Source organism: Harpegnathos saltator, unplaced genomic scaffold (genome assembly GCF_003227715.2).
Source record: "Harpegnathos saltator strain DR-91 unplaced genomic scaffold, Hsal_v8.6 scaffold711, whole genome shotgun sequence".
NCBI lineage: Eukaryota > Metazoa > Arthropoda > Insecta > Hymenoptera > Formicidae > Harpegnathos > Harpegnathos saltator.
The window spans coordinates 25,677-44,933 of NW_020230551.1; the positions used below are offsets into that span (position 1 = coordinate 25,677).

The 19,257-nt window shown below is 43.2% G+C and overlaps 1 protein-coding gene across 1 annotated transcript; it reads left to right on the plus strand.

Moving 5' to 3' along the window:
• The first annotated feature begins 4,276 nt into the window (after positions 1–4,276).
• LOC109504022 (piggyBac transposable element-derived protein 4-like) lies at positions 4,277–5,330 on the plus strand. Its single transcript, XM_019842360.2, has 2 exons — positions 4,277–4,348; positions 4,437–5,330. The coding sequence occupies exons 1-2, from the start codon at positions 4,277–4,279 to the stop codon at positions 5,328–5,330; spliced, it is 966 nt and encodes a 321-aa protein (XP_019697919.2).
• The last annotated feature ends 13,927 nt before the right edge of the window (positions 5,331–19,257 follow it).

Here is a 19,257-nt window from a genome sequence, read left to right on the forward strand (position 1 = left end):
CGTCCACTCCCTTCCGGTTGTTCAATTATAACACAAACACTAATGCCTTTTGCTGATTTCTTTGAATGTTTGCACAAACTCGGATATATGAATCGTAGATATATTATTTGAATGTCTGACTTGAAATCTAAATTCTGAATGCTCAAAACAGAATATCCGAGTGAGAGTATGACTGCCTTTTTCAGAGTAGAATTAGAAGTAGAAGTAGAAGTAGTGTGTCGCGGAGGCGGATTACCGCGGTTTTTATAGTGATAATCGGAGGCAGAAACTATCAGGGTGGGTAGAGAGATGGCCTTTGAGGAAGGGGTGAATTGGTCTTAGTGGGAAAAAGTCTCAGCCATTAGCAAAGTTAAAAGACATCGTGGGAGGAGACAGTTAGTTTTTGGAGATATGAATATGGAAGGGCTAAAGGGTGGAGCGTGGGTGTCTCATAGTTTTAGGTGGATATATGATTGGCTGAATGAATTAGGCGCGACAAGCGTGGAGGTGGTGGATTCTTGAGATAGAGAAATGTATACAAGTGGCCAGCTGGAAAAATCAAAATGCCGTAAATCAAAGGCTGAGATCAGATTTTACGACTATCAGTGAAGTAAGCTTTGTTGGTTGACTGATAGGGCACATATGGTTTTGGATTGGGAAGATATAAGTTTCAAGTTTTAGAGCAGGAATGCTCTGTGTTGCTTTGTTTTACTGAAGGTTTGTTAGCGCGGAGTTTCAAATTTTTATGGCTTGGACGACGGACACACTTGGCGAACACTACCCAGATATAAACTTTAAACGAAGACGTAGATTTTTACAACAGGGCACTGTTTCCTGTTATGGAATTTTCCCGAATCGCCTTTCATTTGGCGCGACGGCTGTTCGCCAGATGGGTCTGTTTCCTAATTTATATTTATATATGTATATATTCCTATTATAGTTATATTAGGAGAATATAAATCCGCGAGAGGAAAGAATTTTTACTAATTAAATCTACAGGACGTAACAATACAATTGATAAGCTGATACATTGCTCACATACGCGCCCACCAGAAAGTTATAGTATATTAAGTAAAAGCATATGCGCTTTTTTCCTTTTAATACTTGAAGTACTAAATTATTTTCAGCCTTTCTGAGTTTTTAGCTCTGTTTAAAGTTTAAAGTTTAAATAAATATTGTATTTATGTCGAACGTAGAATTGTGAAAGTTTCTGGACTATTTATTAAATATTCATTTTAATCTGATACAAACTTCACAACAATGCTCTCTTGAACATAACAAATTCAATATTTGTTTACAATACTACAAAAAAGTCAAAAATAATTTAATATACTACTAATGTAAAGGTCACTTTACATAATTTATTGTTCGCGATAAATTTGGGTGATATATTTATTCATATAATATATTGTATAATGGAGCTAACAATACATGATTATTAAATATGTACACATTTATTACGTATATTTATTATTTATGTGTATTATTATTAAATGTATATATTTTTATTATTTTTATCATAATTACTCCAAGTATGTTATTGTTTTCAAAATCCAATATTTTCCGAATTCTGTCGTAAAGTATACATCGTGTAAAGTGACCTTAATATAACTCTCTAAACATTGCATGTCTTTCTATGTTCTTATTCTTTATATCCGAGACAATATAACTTCCAAGAGAAATCTTGGAAATGCTCTAAAGATGTCCTCAGGACGCTGAATGTCATTTGGACATCTTAGGTTTTCTTTAGGATATCTTTGCAAAATCCGTGTTATCTCGGATTTTCCGATCTATTGTTTCTATCTATGTTGTATTTTTGTAGTTCCTTTTACTCTTTTTCAATCCTTTTTTTCTATATTTCTGTTTATTCTTTTTTTTTTGGTTACGCAGGGGAAATCCATCATGGATACTCCCGACCCTTGGGGGATCGGGGGTTATGTCGGACTTCTACCGACTAAAACCCCTGCGGGATGCCTACCTGTCGGACCGGAAATGTGGGGAGTCAGGGGAACTACTCCCGTATTCCCTCCCCGACACCTCGGACCCAGGACTCCCTTTCGGGAGTCCCTACGCCACCTGTTACCGCGCCCTGTTCCGCAAAGGAAATCCAGGACGTGGTCCCGGTCGGTCCAAGACCGACTGGTTGGCCTTCCGGTTTCATCTAGGGCGTGAGGGCATCCGCCTCCACCCCCCTCCCCGTTAGTCAGGGAGGGAGGGTTTCTGGGGGAGTGGACCCGTCCCCAAACGGGTCATCACTCCCCCTTTCCCTACTTGTTCGCGGCAAGGGGATCCATCTTTCTCTATGCAGAGGAAGATCCGGATCCCCCCTGCCGACGGAGGCGGGCCCGAAGAGGTCGAGGAGGGCATGGACCCCTGCTACCCGGGGGTCCTTCCTCTTCCTCAGCCTGTGCCACCATAGACCCGCTGTCTGAGTTTCCCCCCAGTGGGTGCCGGCCACCCCGTCGCCTCCTGCGACGGGTTCGGCGTGGCCGGCGCTCCCTCTCGGCGGCCTCCTTCTTGGACATAACGTCCCTACAGAAGGAGGCCGCTGCTTTCCAACCCTCCTGGCTCCCGCACATGGTTTGAACCATGCGCGGGAGCGAGATGTCCCCCACCTGACACCCCATCGCCCCGGCCAGGACCCGGCGCTACCCACTCCAGGCTGAACAAGCAGCCAGGGTGTGGAGCGCCGTGTCCATGAGCACGGGGCAATGGTGGCACCTGGTGGTGAGCTCCTTTCCGATCCGGTGCAGGTACTTTCCGAAGCACCCATGGCCCGTCAGCACCTGCACCAGATGGTAGGACAATCCGCATCGAAGTAATAAAAGCCGCTACAAACAAAATTTATATAATACATAATCAAATTTATATGTTGACAATTCGGAACCAATGTGTCCATGTATTTCGCAAAAGTCAAGTAGGGAAGATAATAAACAGAGATGTCTTATATACATATCGAAGTAAGAGTCATAACATATTTATAAAATTGAACGGTTACACAATACAAAATCGAATTTCAGAACTAATGTTTAAGTCTCTCAACTATCGATTCGTAGCCCGAACTAAGATCATTTGTTATTGAGAGTGATAATTGAATTTAATTTAATTTAGTTTGTATTATATTTGCGAAATTACACAGTCTGTCCCAGATACGATGAGACTGATTCCATCAAAGTTCTTAGCGCAGCGATATCTATGAGTGAATGATGGTAGGTGTATGTTCTACCCTTCATCTACTTAACCTCAAAATTTGAGCGAATTCTGTTGATATTTCACAGTGGTTTGACATTTTATGTAAAGTCACTTTTTGTACGTCGGTCGAGAAACCAACATGGAACATGTTTTAAATTGGGTAAAAGTGGTGCAGAAACGTACGAAACGCTAAAAAATGTGTACAGGAATGAATGCATGTCCCGTGCACAGGTTTTCCGTTGGTTTGGCCGGTTCCGTGACGGTCGTAAGGACCTTGCAGACGATGACCGAGCACCGCCGCCAAAAACTACTCGCAATGAAGAAAACATCGAGAAAGTCAAAGAAATTCTTCGAAACGACCGCTGTGTGTCTGCCCAGATATTATCTGGGAGTTCTACAACGATTGTGGGCCAGAATTCGACGAGTTCGACCGGAATATCGAGAGCCAGGCAGTTGGTTTTTGTTGCACGATAATGCACCATCGCACAGAGCCATTATGGTACGTGAATTCTTGACCAAAAAAGGCATCATTGTTATCGATCATCCACCGTATTCACCTGATTTGGCTCCACGCGACTTCTGGCTATTTCCCAAACTGAAATTGGCGATGAAAAGAAATCGTTTCGATACCATCCCGGTCATCCAAAAGACTTCGACCGCCATACTAAAGCCCATTCCAGCCGATGAGTATAAAAAATGTTTCGAAAAATTTGTTGAACGTTTCCAGCGCTGTATTGACTTAGAAGGAGACTATTTTGAATAAACAAGAATAAAAAATCAAAATAATAAACGCTTTGTATTTTTTTTAAACCAGTCTCATTGGATCTGGGACAGACTGTGTAGATGTTTGTAACTAAATGTATAACCGCGTATAATTTTATTTATTTGTGCATTTATTTTAGATTGAGTCATTCAGAACAAAATATATATTTGAAACAGTTATTGGGTGATTCTGATGACGATAAGAGTTTAGGTCCTTCAGATAGTGACGATGAAGACTGATTTCCCATGGAAAACCCAGCAGTTGATGTCTCTGATAGCGAAGAAAATGACGATAAAAGTGGAGAGCAAGAGGGACAAGGACAAGTAGTAGCGGAAAATAGCGATGGCGAAATTGAAAAAGAACAAGAAACACAAGAAAGTGAGACAGAGAGTGAAGCAGAGGACGAAGCAAGAGGTATTTTGATTTGCATAATTTAAAAATTAAACATTTCAGAAAACATGTATACATAATAACAAATTATTTATTTGATTATATTTTTCAGAGGAAACCGATACAACTTTTGTGGCTAAAGATAAAATCCGTTTGGAATAAAGTACCAACAGTTCAACATCAAACTGCCGTTAGAAATATTCTAAGGCAAAGAGCTGGTGCACACAGAAGCACGGAGACTTTATCGATCTGCAATACTTTCAAAAAAATCATGTCAAATGAAATGATTTATATAATCGTTCGTTATACCAACAAGAAAGTATTAGCAATGTATGAAGAGTATAATAACAAATACCCCGAAAAAGAGCCGCGCGTATGGAAAAATGTAACATTGAACGAAATGTACGCATTTTTAGGTATTTTGATATGTGCAGGTGCAAATAATTCCAACACTGATCACGTAGAAGAAATGTGGAAATCATCATCGTATCCTTTATATCGTGCAACTGTGGGAATAAATCGTTTTAAATCAATTATACGTTTTATACGTTTTGATGATTTCAATACGCGTCAACAACGCTTGAGTGAAGATAAAGCTGCTCCTATACGCGATCTGTGGAATATGCTAAATGCAAATTTATATGCGGTGTACAAGCCTACGGAAAATTTAACAATTGACGAGCAGCTTTTTCCTTTTCGAGGTAGAACTAAATTTACTCAATACATTCCATCTGAGCCTGCTAATTACGCGATAAAAGTTTGGTGGATATGTGACGCGGAAAACTCTTATCCGCTGAAAGGTTTGATTTATACTGGTAAAACAGGGAATACACGTGAAGTAAACCAGGGTGAAAGAGTTGTCAAAGAACTTGCAGTTTTATATAAAGGATCCGGTATAAATAGTTGTATGGACAATTTCTTCACATCATTGCCGCTAGCTAAACATTTACTCTCGTGGAATCTAACAATAGTTAGTACTTTGAAAAAGAACAAATCTTATACCTAAAGGAATGGCATCCTCCAAAACAAGAGAAGAATTTTCAACATTATTTGGATTCCATGAGAAAGCTGCTTTATGTTCATATGTGCCAAAAAAGAATAAAGCTGTAATATTACTCTCGACTATGCACTCAAATATGACAGTATCCGATGATGCGAAGAAAAAACCAGAAATGATATTATATTACAATAAATATAAAGCTGGAATGGACACTATGGACCAGATGTTAACAAGATATACCACACATCGGCGTACAAATAGATGGCCACTAGCTTTTTTCTATAATATTATTGATATTGCCTGTCTTGCTGCGTACGTCATTTATTATGAAAATAATAAAATGATACAAAAGAAAAGAAATCAACGTAGAATATTTGTAAGACAATTAAGTGAAGAGCTCGCCATCCCGATAATTGAAGATCGCTCTCAAAATCTGCAAATAATGAGACACTATTCCACGAAGTTAGCAATCGACAGCATATACAGGGTGCACGATTTATCTGAAGACATTGAAATATCTCGAGAACTATGCATTGGATAAAAAAAAGTGGTTAATGAAAGTTGTTAGTCTCGAAGGGGGACTTCCAATGATACCAAACTCGACCTCCCACCCTACCCCCTGGGGATGGGGGTTGGGGGCAACTTTGAAATCTTAAATGGAAACCCCCATTTTTTATTGCAGATACGGATTCTACGCCACAAAATACGTAAATTTTGTCCGAAACTTTTTTTTTATTCGTGATAGATGGCGCTGTAATCGCAAAAAATTATATTTTCCGCAATTCTCCAGAAATGATCATTGGATTGAGAAATAAAAAATAACTATTCAATATTTTTAAAGAACATAATAAAAGTTATTCCCCCCCCCACCCTCTCGGGGTAGGGTGGGTGATAACGTTCAAATCTCAAATGGGGACCCACATTTTTCATTGCAGAATTAGATTGTACGTGAAATTTTTATTGAAACAATTTTTTTCATTCGTGATAGATAGCGTTGAATTTTTCCAAAAAACTACTTTTAGCGTTACATAAGAACAACGACGAGGACGTAGTAGTTTTATAATCCCTTCGGGTGCATTTTTAATGTGAGTCCCCTTGCCTCTCACAGATCGGGGTGCTTTTTTAATGTGAGTCCCCTTGCCTCTCACTGTTCAATTAATTAGAGTAAGTGTTCGAAATTTTTACCTTCAACTTCAATACACTTATTGATCCTTTTTTTAAATGACTGTACACAGGATAGAAGCATATCTGCGGGAGTTTCAGCGCAAGCGTTTCTTATGCGTTCTATTATGTTTTCACGAATTGTTGGCACTTGGTGATAAACCTTATCTTTTAGGTAACCCCACAGAAAGAAATCCGGCGATGTCAAATCAGGCGACCTAGCAGGCCAATTAATCGGGCCACCTCTGCCAATCCACCGACCATTGTAATCACGGTCTAATACTTCCCGTGCTGCTATTGAGTTATGCGCTGGGCAACCCTCATGCTGAAACCACATACTTTGTCGAACAAGGCAACATCATCAGGTAGTGGTGGTAGTTCCTGTTCCAGGAAATTTCGATATTTGATTCCATTCAAATTACCTTCAATAAAATAAGGACCAATGAGTCTGTTCCCTATGATTCCACACCAAACGTTAACCGATCAAGGACGTTGATGTTCAACTTGTCGTAACCAGTGGGGATTTTCTACACTCCAGTAATGCATGTTATGTCGATTAACGCCACCATGGTTTGTGAATGTAGACTCATCTGAAAATAGTACATTAGCAATGAAATTGGGGTTCGTTTGCATTTGTTGAAGTGCCCATTCACAAAACACCACTCAATTATGAAAATCATCGTCATGAAGTTCTTGATGCAGTGAAATGTGATATGGGTGATACTTATGACGATACAATATTCTACGAATATTATCTCCGGAAATTCCGAAATCGCGATGTAATTGCCGAGTGCTTACCTGTGGGTTGTGGTGAACAGCTGCTAGCACAGCTATTTCATTAACTTCTCCTGTAACAGTTGTTCTTCGTTTTCTTTTTTTAGTTTGTACGCTGCCATCCGAGATAAAGGCAGTCACAACTTTGTGAAAAAAGAACGTGAGCGAACATTGTCTGGAAAACGCTCAGCATACAAGGCAACAGCATCGTCAACATTCCTCCTACATTCACCATAAATCAGAATCATTTCAATTTTTTCTTCTACGGTTACAGAATTCATTTTCCACTTGCAATTCTGTTCAAAGAATGAAGGGTAGATATGCAGGTAATAAAAACTAGTCAAGTAAAATGAAATTGTTAGAGATGCTTTCAGTTCTAATTATGAAAGAAAAGTGAGCTCTGACCGCATTGCACTGCCTTTTATAATAAGCCGTAGTTCGCCATACACCCACAGTGGCGCGTCGAGCAGTTCCCTCTTCGATTCGGGTTCCCATTTGAGATTTGAACGTTACCACCCATCCTACCCCGAGAGGATGGGGGGAATAACTTTTCTTATGTTCTTTAAAAATATTGAACAGGTAGTTTTTATTTCTCAATCCAATGATCATTTCTGGAGAATTGCAGAAAATATAATTTTTTGCGATTACAGCGCCATCTATCACGAATCAAAATAAAAGTTTCGAACAAAATTTACGTATTTTGTGGCGTAGAATCCATATCTGCAATAAAAAATGGGGGTTTCCATTTAAGATTTCAAAGTTGCCCCAACCCCCACCCCCAGGGGATGGGGTGGGAGGTCGAGTTTGGTATCATTGGATGTCCCCCTTCGAGACTAACAACTTTTATTAACCACTTTTTTTTATCCAATGCAAAGTTCTCGAGATATTTCAATGTCTTTTAACGTTAAAAATTCTATATTTGGGCAGATTGTTATCTCACTTCTGAATAAAAGGGGTTCTAAATATACAGCTGTAAGATTACGTAGCTATTGCTAGATCTCTTATTTATATCAAAATGATACTTTTTCTTGTCAGAATGATTGCCGCTTGGAAGAGAGACTGATAAAATGATTTATTAACAATAGTGCGTAGAAATTTATTCTTCTGTACCTCGTTACATTCTACGACACGGCTATCTCCTCAGGCCGTGTCAGAACCACGTCCGTCAATAGGATACCTAAGCACTCGCCTGGCGATGACCAATGTCCGGAAGTACAGACTTTGAATACTCCAAAAGCCTCGAAGCTCACGGATTACAATATAAACTCTAATAAACGGAGAGCGCAGAAGACGAAGGCAGAAACGAATCAATAATTGCCAAATGCCGAAAGAGCACCACGATTGAAAAGATAAGGCTATAAGCCGAAAAGCTAAAGAGCTCGAATTACTGAAATACTGCTCAATCCAATCTTCTATAATCAATCCTCGTTACTCTCGTCTCCGAATATATATATATATACCTCACAGAGGTCGCGCGGTTATTATTTCTAATATTGCCGGGTATGTTGCTTACATCAGGTGGCAACACTAACCCTTTCCCGCGGTCTGATATCTTACAGATACGTTTTCAGATACGTTGTTCGCTCCCATCAGATAAACACGACCACCTTAAGTCGTGGAAAAAAGCACGCGTGCTCAAGTCGTGCGCTTCTGGCGCGGGCCGACAACGCTCATCGCTAGCCAGCCAATAGGCGATCGACACCGCGCTACATGTGCAGTGGCTCGTGTTGGCCGCGTGATCGACGTCGCGCTCGCCGGTGCGTCGCTCTCGCGCGTTTTCACGTGGCTTCGTTTAGATCGTGGTGCCCGTGAGTCGTACAAGGCATGCGCGCTCAGCGGGGGCCACCAATCCGCTCGGCGTATTTTGTGACACGCGTACGCGGAAGCAATTAGACATACAATGCGAATATCTGCGCAACGCGGATCGATGAGCGGATCGATCGCTCACGTTGAGGAGCGGTTAGATGGGTCGACAACGACGAGAACAAAACCACAAGTCGAGCGGATAACCGTTTTTCTCGTCCGTGTGGCATTGCGCGGATCGATTAGCGATCTCGCGTGCTACCCGCGTGTAGGATCACGCCGTTCATAGGCGATCTCTCCGGACTTGGATTGTTGATCCGTTTGCCGCGCCGCAGCCTCAGCGAGTGAAGTCGAGCGGTTGCGCTTCGCGTGAGTCCGTCTTCCGATCGAGCCGTCCGTGTGGTTGTGAGGTCGACGATTGTGGTCGACGCGGGATTGATACCGTCGTTCGACGATCATCGCAAACTCTATATAACGGTTACGGTAACCGGTGCGCTCGTCGCCGATAACTCTGTTCAGTGAGTGTCGAACCGTCATTGTCGTGGACTTTGTTAATGTGCTATCTTGCGTGAATCGTGTCGCGCCTAAAAGTATAAAGGCAAGATTTATACACTATCACGGTCTACTATCATTTTCCTTGTTTAAAGGATCCCGAACTGTCCTCACGTCCTTGTACTAGGCGGTATCAGCCCAACGCGATTCGCGCGTGTGATCGGCCGACGGCAGCGAACACTCGCTCGCCGACGGACAAAAATTCGACCTGCTCGCGCGAACAGAGTAAGAAATTATGCAGAAATTATTCATTTGTATGCATGGGTACCCGGGTACCCCGGTTGCCCCAGCGAGTTGATTAAATTAATGGAACAATTTTCTTTATTCCTAACATGAAAAAAATATCTAAAAGCATTTTTTGATGGAAAAAAGTTCAAATCGCGACGATCCGGGCGGATTTAGAAAAATTTTCAGTGGAACATAGAAAAATTTCAAGGAATATGCGCTGGTGGGTACCCGGGTACTCGGTTGTCCACATAAGGGTTAATTTGAACAACTTTTGTCTAAGGCATTTTTTCATTTGTCTAATATTTTCTCAGATATTTGAGGAAAACTTGATAACTTTTTCAATACTTAACTTACGATGTCTTGCTAATTATTTGTCGGAAGAAAAAGTGGTACTAGACTTTCTTGCTTTATGTAATCTCAAGAATATATTGTTATAATAGCGCCTTGATTTTTATTAATTTGATGATTTTGAAATTTCCAAAAATCAGTAAATTAACAAAAGTCAAGGCGCTCTTGCTTTATTTAGTCTCAAGAATATTTTGCTACAACAGCGCCTCGAAGAAAACGTGGAACTACACTTTCTTGCTTTATTTCCGACAAATACTAGGTGCACAATTAAGTTTCCGGGTTTTTTTTATCCATGAAAAATGGAAAATTTCAAGAGAACTACAAAAAATGGTTTATTTAAAGTATCGTCCCTCGCTAGCTGCACATTTTTGCCATCTCTCTGACAATACATGAATACCCCGACGATAAAACGACGCGTCTTTGGACCGAAACCATTCATCCAATTTTGCACTTCTTCGAAATTGGCTAAGTGTTGCCTAGCCAAGCCATGCGCTATCGACCGGAACAAATGATCATTGCAAGGGGCCAGATCTGGCGAATACAGCGGGTGCGGTAGCAGATCCCATTTCAACATTTTGATGGTGTCCTGGAGGATGGAAGTGCAATGGCATGGAGCATTCTCGTACTGCAATATCACTCGTTCGTGTCTCGTGTCCCATTTTGGCCGTTTCTCGAGCAATGCATGATTCAAATTGATCAGTTGTTGTCGATAGCGATGCCCATTGACAGTTTCGCCCGGTTTTAGCAACTCATAGTACACGATTTCTTTCTGGTCCTACCAAACGCAGAGCATTGTCTTCTTTCCGAAGCGATTTGGCCGTGCCGTCAATGTTGATGCTTCGCCAGGTGAAAGCCACGATTTTTGGCGTTTGGGATTCTCGAAATATATCCACTTCTCATGGCCAGTAACAATTCTATGCAGGAAACTCTTTCCTTCATGCCGCGAAAGCAAAATTTCGGAAGTGGCTCTTCGATTTTCCATCTGTCTCTCAGTCAACTCATGCGGCACTCATTTTCCTTCTTTTTGAATTTTTCCCATGGCATGTAAACGTTTGGAAATACCTTGGCGAGTCATGTTTAATGCCTCCGCATGTTGATCTTGTGTATCATCTTCATTCAATAACGCTTGCAGATCGGCGTCTTCAATTGTTATTGGTCTTCCGGAGCGCTCTTTGTCCTCAGTGTCGAAATCGCCATTTCTAAAGCGTTTAAACCAATCTTCACAGATAGTTCTCGATGGTGCATGTTCGCCGTAGGCTTCCTCAAGCAAGCGACGTGCTTCAGCTGCACCTTTTTTCAAGTTAAAGCAGAAAAGCAAAGCTTCCCGCAAATGCTGTTTATTTGGTACAAAACTCGACATCTTCGTTGTTAGAAAAAATATTTTTGCATTGCGAAATGTGTTGGTATTACGACTGGTTATTTTTAATAGACGTCCAAGCTATAAAAAAACACAACTTCAGACATATATGTCGACTACATGTGCCGTTAGTGCCATCCATGTGTGAAACTGGAAAACTTAGTTGCGCATCTAGTAGTTAGCGAAATATCGTGAGTTAAATATTGAAAAAGTTATCAAGTTTTCCTCAAATATCTAAAAAAATATTAGACAAATAAAAAAATGTTTTAGACAGAAGTTATTCAAATTAACTAGTAGAAAAGAACAGTGTAATAAAAAATGAGCATTTCTATTTAAAAAACGCAAGTAGTCCTTCAAGTGACCTTGAAAATAGAAGTCAAGATCAAAGTCAAGGTCATCATAAGCAGTTCACTTAAATTCCTGCAACTTTTATTCAGATCATTTTCCTTGAAACTTCAATACTGAAGAATTATTAGGATGATCCGTTACTTTTGGGACACCCTGTATGCTACTCTTCACTTACCCCCTCAACGCTTCGAATACCAAGAGGATGCAACTCGGATTGCGAACATCAAGTGACCGGACAACGTTGCAGCTTACAATAAAACTATTTGGCAATACTTCGACAGGGATCTAATTCGACTTCGTCACATAGGAAAAGTTTAAGGAGTACACGAAACCCATAGGCGATTACTTGCGCTCGGTAATCAAGGTTATACCGGAGCCAGTCCATATCAACGATATGACTACCACCTTTACCACAATGTACAAGACAAGGACGATCATGATAAGCGAAAATACGAAAATGGCAGAAGTGAACACTGCATCAAAGATGCCTACCGACTCAACCCAGGCACAGCACCTGCCGAAGAAACAAAAACTCTACACGGTAAACATCGTGATGTAGATCCATCTTTTGATGGACTAAAACTTATAACAAAATGTATTGCCACACGATATGAACAATTACCATCGTTTGCAAAACTTGTAAACGATTGTGTCCGATATCTCGTAACGGAGATAGAACTCAGATTCCCCAAGAAAAACTTAGACGAGGACATCGTGAAACGCTCATCGCAAATTATCAGGAAATCGAGCAAAATGTATGCCGGCAACTAAAAGATTTAACGTTTTTAGATACTTATTTTTCCACTGTATTTCAAGAAATTATTTCGTTTTATTTAATTAAAATTGTACGAGCAATTATAATAAACACATCTTATTCATGAAAAATAATATGTGAATTTATTTTGTGAAAAATATTATGCATTCCTTTTTCTTCACTTTTTCTCTCCTTCTTGTGATTTTCCAATTCGAGGTAACAAATCACATCCTAAACTTTTCAAATTCGAAAGCGGGGTCCTTCACAGGTAAAAATATTCGAAGGTATCGTCTTCCAACAATTGTTGGACTGTTTCTGTCTTCGAAATTATCGTCGTCTGCTCGAACATGCTTGCACACGCTCGCGTGACTCAAGAGCAGAGGTCTCGGCATTCGAGTCACATAGAGCCTAGAATTTTCCAAAATTTGTCACGTGTGACGTCGATACTTCCCATATGCATGCAATATAATTGGTTTCCACCAGGGTATAGCAGTAGCGCAGTGCATAAAATATTTGATTCAAGAGCTAGCGATCCCAGGTTCGAATCTGACGGAGCAGGGGCCTGCAGGATTTTTCCAGAACTTCTTTCTTGCATGCTGTACTAACCCCACCCCCTCCACACACACATACACACACACACACACTCTCTCTCTCTCTTTCTCTCTCTCTCTCTCTCTCACCGTATATGTGTGAGGGTGATCCGGAACGGCGGCGCCGCGGCGCCGGTGGAGGGCAGAGACAGCTCGTCCTCGGCAGTAGTGACAGAGGTGTCCCGCGGTACCGACGTACAACACACGCACACATCCACACAATTTGCGTAACGGGGCATGAATACTCGCGCCCTAGGAACGTGTTCAAAATAAACTTCGCCCGAGGCATAGTCTCGGGCAGATCGGTACTGCACGGTGTCCTCGTGAAAAAGTCTTTATTGGCGGGTTCCACGTGTGGAGTCACAGACGCACACAGGAAATGACGCTACTTGCTATAACGCCCGTTCGAAGAATCGGTCGCGCGCCAGCTGGCGGTGATCACGCGGCCGGAATCTGCGACCACGTTCGCAGCGGCGCGACAACATTAACAACCGCGAGAAACGGACACAAACAAAATTCGCTAATAAAGGGAGACGCTCGTAAAACTAAGAAGAAGAAATGCTCGCAAAAACTAAGAAGACGAAACGCTCGCAAACATTGCGAAGAAGAAACGCTCGCAAACACCAGGGCACGTCGTTGCATGCCACGCGAGTCGAGCCAAACCAAACACGGCGCGCGCACAGGGCACGTGATGCGCACATGTGTCGGATAGCGCCGCGCGTGCACGCAGAAGGTCCGCGCGCGGCGAGACTCACGGAACGTGCGCGAAGTGTGCGATGCGCGCCCGAAGACGACGCGCGGAACGCCCGGTTGGCGCGCAAACGAGCGATGCGCGTAGGCGGGCGGGTGCGTGATGCGCGCCCGTACAACACGTAAGCACGAGGGAGAACTACTCACTTGAATGTACCCGCTGCGCATGTGCTAAGGACGGCACGTACAGATACTCCCGAATGCGCACTCGCGAGAAGAGTGCGCGCGGGCATCCTGACGACGCGAGCTATCGCAGCACCAGGAGGCGAGACTCACTCAACCGCTGTACTCGCTCGAGCTACGGATGACCGGGGACGGCTGCGTTGCGGTGGCCGAGAAGCATGAGCCGAGCAGATCTTGAACTGGCGCGATGGGCAGGCACGAGGTGATCGAGGCGAAAAGGCACCAAGCGGTCGCGATGATGAGGCACGGAATGGTCGCGACGAACAGGCATACGACTGACGAAATGCGACGACTACCGAGACCGTGTCCCGGCGTCGACGACTGCTGACTTGCTACTAACCACGTGCACGTGGTTGCGATGCGACCAAACCTAGAAGAGCGCCCTCGACTGCAGCAACTGTTTCCTGCAACTCTGCGGCAGCTGGTCCGCCGGCGCCGCGGCAGATGACGGGAGCGAGTCGACCGGCATATATGTACGCTGTGAAACCAGTTTCTACCAAAGAGTAGCAGTGACGTAGATAAGGCACTTGACTCAAGAGCCTAAAGTTTTCTTCACAGTATTGTCATGAGTTTGTGTCGTCAGACGAATTGGCTCCTAAGTGGCGAGCACTTCCGAGTGCTGTTGGCCGTACTTAGCATCACCGCTCGCGTTGGGTGCCAGCCAGTCAGTTTGCGATGCGCGCTATGAATCTACTCTTTTTTTTTGGTCACGCAGGGGAAATCCATCATGGATATCCCCGACCCTTGGGGGAGTCGGGAGTTATGCCGGACTCCTACCGGCTAAAACCCCTGCGGGATGTCTACCATTCGGACCGGTGTGGGGGGAGTCAGGAGAACTACTCCCGTATTCCCTCCTCGACACCCCGACCCCAGGGCTCATTCGGAGAGCCCCTCGCCTAATTACCGCACCCCCTTCCCCAATGGGGAATTGGGGGGGCGCGGTCCCCTACCGGTTGCCTGGCCGGGTTGGCCTTCTGGTTCCGATTACAGGAGAGGGGGGACAGCCACCCTCCCTCCCCGCGCCCCTCTCTATCTAACGGGGACGGGAGAGTAGGACTCGTCCCCAAACGGGTCACCTCTCCCCCTGTCCTTACCTGTCCGTGGCACGGGGGAAGTCAGATTACCACTGACTCCCCCCGCGTGGACGGAAACAAGCCCGAGACGGCCGAGGAGGTCCCCGTGGAATCGGGGAGCTCTCCTCGGCCGGCGCCACTGGGCTCCTCGGGCTCACTGCCCATACCCGGGGAACGCCGTCGTGTCCGCCGCTCCCTGCGGTGGACTCCAGGGCGGCGCTCCCACTCGGCGGCCTCCTTCTTGGACATCACGTCCTTGCAGGAGGCCGCCGCCCCCCAAGTCTCCTCGCTCTCGCACATGGCTTTGATCATGCGCGGGAGCGAGAGCTTCCCTTCTCGGCACCTCACCGCCCGAGCGAGGAGCGCTATGAATCTATTAGGAACGCAAGAAAGTTCTGAGCCTTTTTTTGCAAAATTTAAAATTTATTTAAAAACAAACAAAACTATATTAATCAACGAAATATTCCCCGTTTGCATCGATGACCTTTTGCCATCTTTCGGGCAGCTTGCGAATTCCCTGATGGTAGAAGCTCACCGGCTTCGAGGCGATAAAGTCATCAATGCATTTTCGTATCTCTTCAAGTGTCACAAAATGTGTATCAGCCAAGAAATGCTGCAGAGACCGGAATAGGTAGTAATCGGAAGGCGCCATGTCTGTGCTATACGCCGCGTGCGGGAGAAGTTCCCAGCCTGACGCAAAGATATGGTCCTGAGTCACTTTCGCAACATGTGGTCGGGCATTGTCATGAAGCAGTATCACTTTACGACGTCCTTTGTCAGTAAATGGCCTCTTTTCTTCAAACGCATCGCTCAAATTGCTCAATTGTTGCTGATAGCGATCTGCCGTTACTGTTTCACCCGGCTGTAACAACTCGTAATACAATACACCTTTCCAATCCCACCATATGTAAAGCAAAACCTTCTTGGCGTGGATATTGGTCTTTGGCGTCGATGTCGAAGGTTGACCAGGGTCAACCCATGATTTTTTACGCTTCGGATTATCATAAAGTACCCACTTTTCATCGCCTGTAATGATTTGGTGCAGAAAATCCTTTTTCCAGAACCTTGAAAGCAAAGTGAGTGCCATGTCACGCCGTCGATTTTTGTTGTCTTCGGACAGTGCATGCGGAACCCATCTGCCTTCCTTTTGAACTTTCCCATTGCATGTAAACGTGTGGAAATGGCTTGTCGCGTAACGCCAAGTTGCTTTGCAAGCTCCTTTTCAGTTTGTGCAGAGTTTATATCCAACAATGCTTGCAGTTCGTCCGTTTCAACCTTTTGAGGGCGTCCAGCACGCGGTTCATCTTCAAGACTGAAATCTCCTTGACGAAATTTTTAATATCACCTTTTACACGTAGCATAACTTACAGCGTTCTCTCCATATGCAACACAGATCATTTCAGTGGCTTCAGCAGCATTTTTCTTCAGATGAAACGCGAAGTGGATGGGAAATCGAATATGCTCTTTTGTTATTGCCATCGTGAACACTGCTGATTTTAAGGTTATGTGCATCAAACGCCAAATCGCACGATGTTTCGAAAGACCAAATGTCACTGCTTTAAAACAGCAAGAGGGCGGGAAAATTAATGCAATTTAAATTGTGGTTTCAGTAGTATAAAATCTAGGGCTCAGAACTTTTTTGCGCTCCTAATACTTCACGAGTGAAGTGTTCGAGGAAAAAGGCTTTGCCTCTCTCGCTCGTTACTTGTAATCCATGACGAAATGTCGTGAGAAACACGAAATACGATTTCCCGGCGTGATCGGTCGCTATGTCGATCTAGCGTCAGGAAAATATTTGAAATGCATGAAACAATGATGCATACAAACGGATAGGTATCAGAAAGAATCTTCGGGTAGCCAAATGCCTCGTCATCTGATCAGTAACGAAAAAGGGATAAACAAGATTTATACCCAGCATTCCTATCTAATGAGAGTAAACTTCGAACAATGGCTCATGTTGCAGAACAAAGCAGAACAAAGCAAAGCAAAGCAAATACTTCATAATTGAAGCTGTTATAACTAAGCTATATACAGGGTGTCCCATTTAACCTGACAAATCGTAATATCTGGAAAACTACATGTCGGATAAAAAATAGTGGCTAATGAAATTTGTTCGTCTCGAAGGGGGACATCCAATGATAACAAACTCGACCTCCCATCCCACTCCCGGGGATGGGGGTGGGGAGCAACTTTGAAATCTTAAATGGGAACCCCCATTTTTTATTGCAGATTCGGATTCTACGCTACAAAATACGTAAGCTTCGTCCGAAACTTTTTTCTATTCGTGATAGATGGCGCTGTAATCGAAAAAAATTAGATTTTCTGCAGTTCTCCAGAAATGATCATTGGATTGAAAAATAAAAAATACCTGTTCAATATTTTTAAAAATATTTTTAAAAAACATAATAACAGTTATTCCCCCATCCCCTCAGGGTAGGGTGGGTGGTAATGTTCAAATTTCAAATGAGAACCCACATTTTTCATTGCAGAATTAGATTTTATGTGAAGTTTTTATGGAAACAATTTTTTTTATTCGTGATAGATAGCGTTGAATTTTTCCGAGAAACTACTTTTAGCGTTACCCAGGAATAACGACGAGGACGTAGTAGCTTTCTGTTCTCATCGGGGTGCTTGTTTTAGGTAAGTCCCCTCGCCTCTCACCATCGGGGTGCTTGCTTAAGGTGAGCCCCTCGCCTCTCACCGTCCGGGTGCTTGTTTTAGGTTGGTGCGAAATTTCTCGGACGCTCGTACGTGGATTATGAGCCACTGCAGCTAGTACTGATATTTGATTATTTTCTTCACAAACAGTAGCTCTACGCCTTCTTTTCTTCAGTTGTACACTTCCATCAATACAAAACTGTGTAACAACTCTAACGAAAGAAGAACGTGATCGTACTCTTTCAGGAAAACGCTTAGCATACAAATTGACAACATCGTCAAAATTTCTCCTACATTCGCCATAAATGAAAATCATTTCAGTTTTTTCTTGCACAGTTACATAATCCATGATGCAAAGTCAGAAGAGAATGATAGTGGCATGGAACACTCTTCAAAAATTGATTAAGCACCTCTCCTGATTAGAAAGGTAAGTGTCTAATAATGATCGTCTCTTAAGTTCTATGGGCGCGTACGATGGGGAGATGCCACTAACAAATTAATTATGCAAAATCACCCCGATGGTGAGAGGCGAGGGGACTCACCTAAAACAAGCACCCTGAAGGGAATAGAAAGCAACTACGTCCTCGTCGTTGTTCCTGGGTAACGCTAAAAGTAGTTTCTCGGAAAAATTCAACGCTATCTATCACGAATGAAAAAAATTGTTTCTATAAAAACTTCACGTAAAATCTAATTCTGCAATGAAAAATGTGGATTCTCATTTAAGATTTGAACGTTACCACCCACCCTACCCCGAGGGGATGGGGGGAATAACTGTTATTATGTTTCTTTAAAATATTTTTAAAAATATTGAACAGATATTTTTTTATTTTTCAATCCAATAATCATTTCTGGAGAATTGCAGAAACTCTAATTTTTTGCGATTACAACGCCATCTATCACGAATAAAAAAAGGTTTCGGACGAAGCTTACGTATTTTGTAGCGTAGAATCCGAATCTGCAATAAAAAATGGGGGTTCCCATTTAAGATTTCAAAGTTGCTCCCCACCCCACCCCCCGGGAGTGGGGTGGGAGGTCGAGTTTAATACCATTGGATGTCCCCCTTCGAGGCGAACAGATTTCATTACCCACTTTTTTTATCCGACATGTAGTTTTCCAGATATTACGATTTGTCAGGTTAAATGGGACACCCTGTATATCATCCAAGGAAGAAGACAGGAAGGCGGGGACTGGGCTGCATGATCTTACGTGCTCGTAGCCGGATACCCTATCAGTTGTCTCTAGGCATGCGCATATATGAAGGAGGGACTTAAAGTTGTGGCTTGATGAGTCGTGGTGTGCTCTCACCGGAGTGCCGCCGATACCTTTCTCGGAAGGCCGCAGCCAGTCTCTGTGT

Excerpts from the sequence above, each read along its gene's own strand:
- LOC109504022 (XM_019842360.2), top strand. The coding sequence starts at position 4,277 with ATGGCGAAATTGAAAAAGAACAAGAAACACAAGAAAGTGAGACAGAGA. Across the intron at positions 4,349-4,436 it reads AGCAGAGGACGAAGCAAGAG|AGGAAACCGATACAACTTTT; the intron begins GTATTTTGATTT and ends TATATTTTTCAG.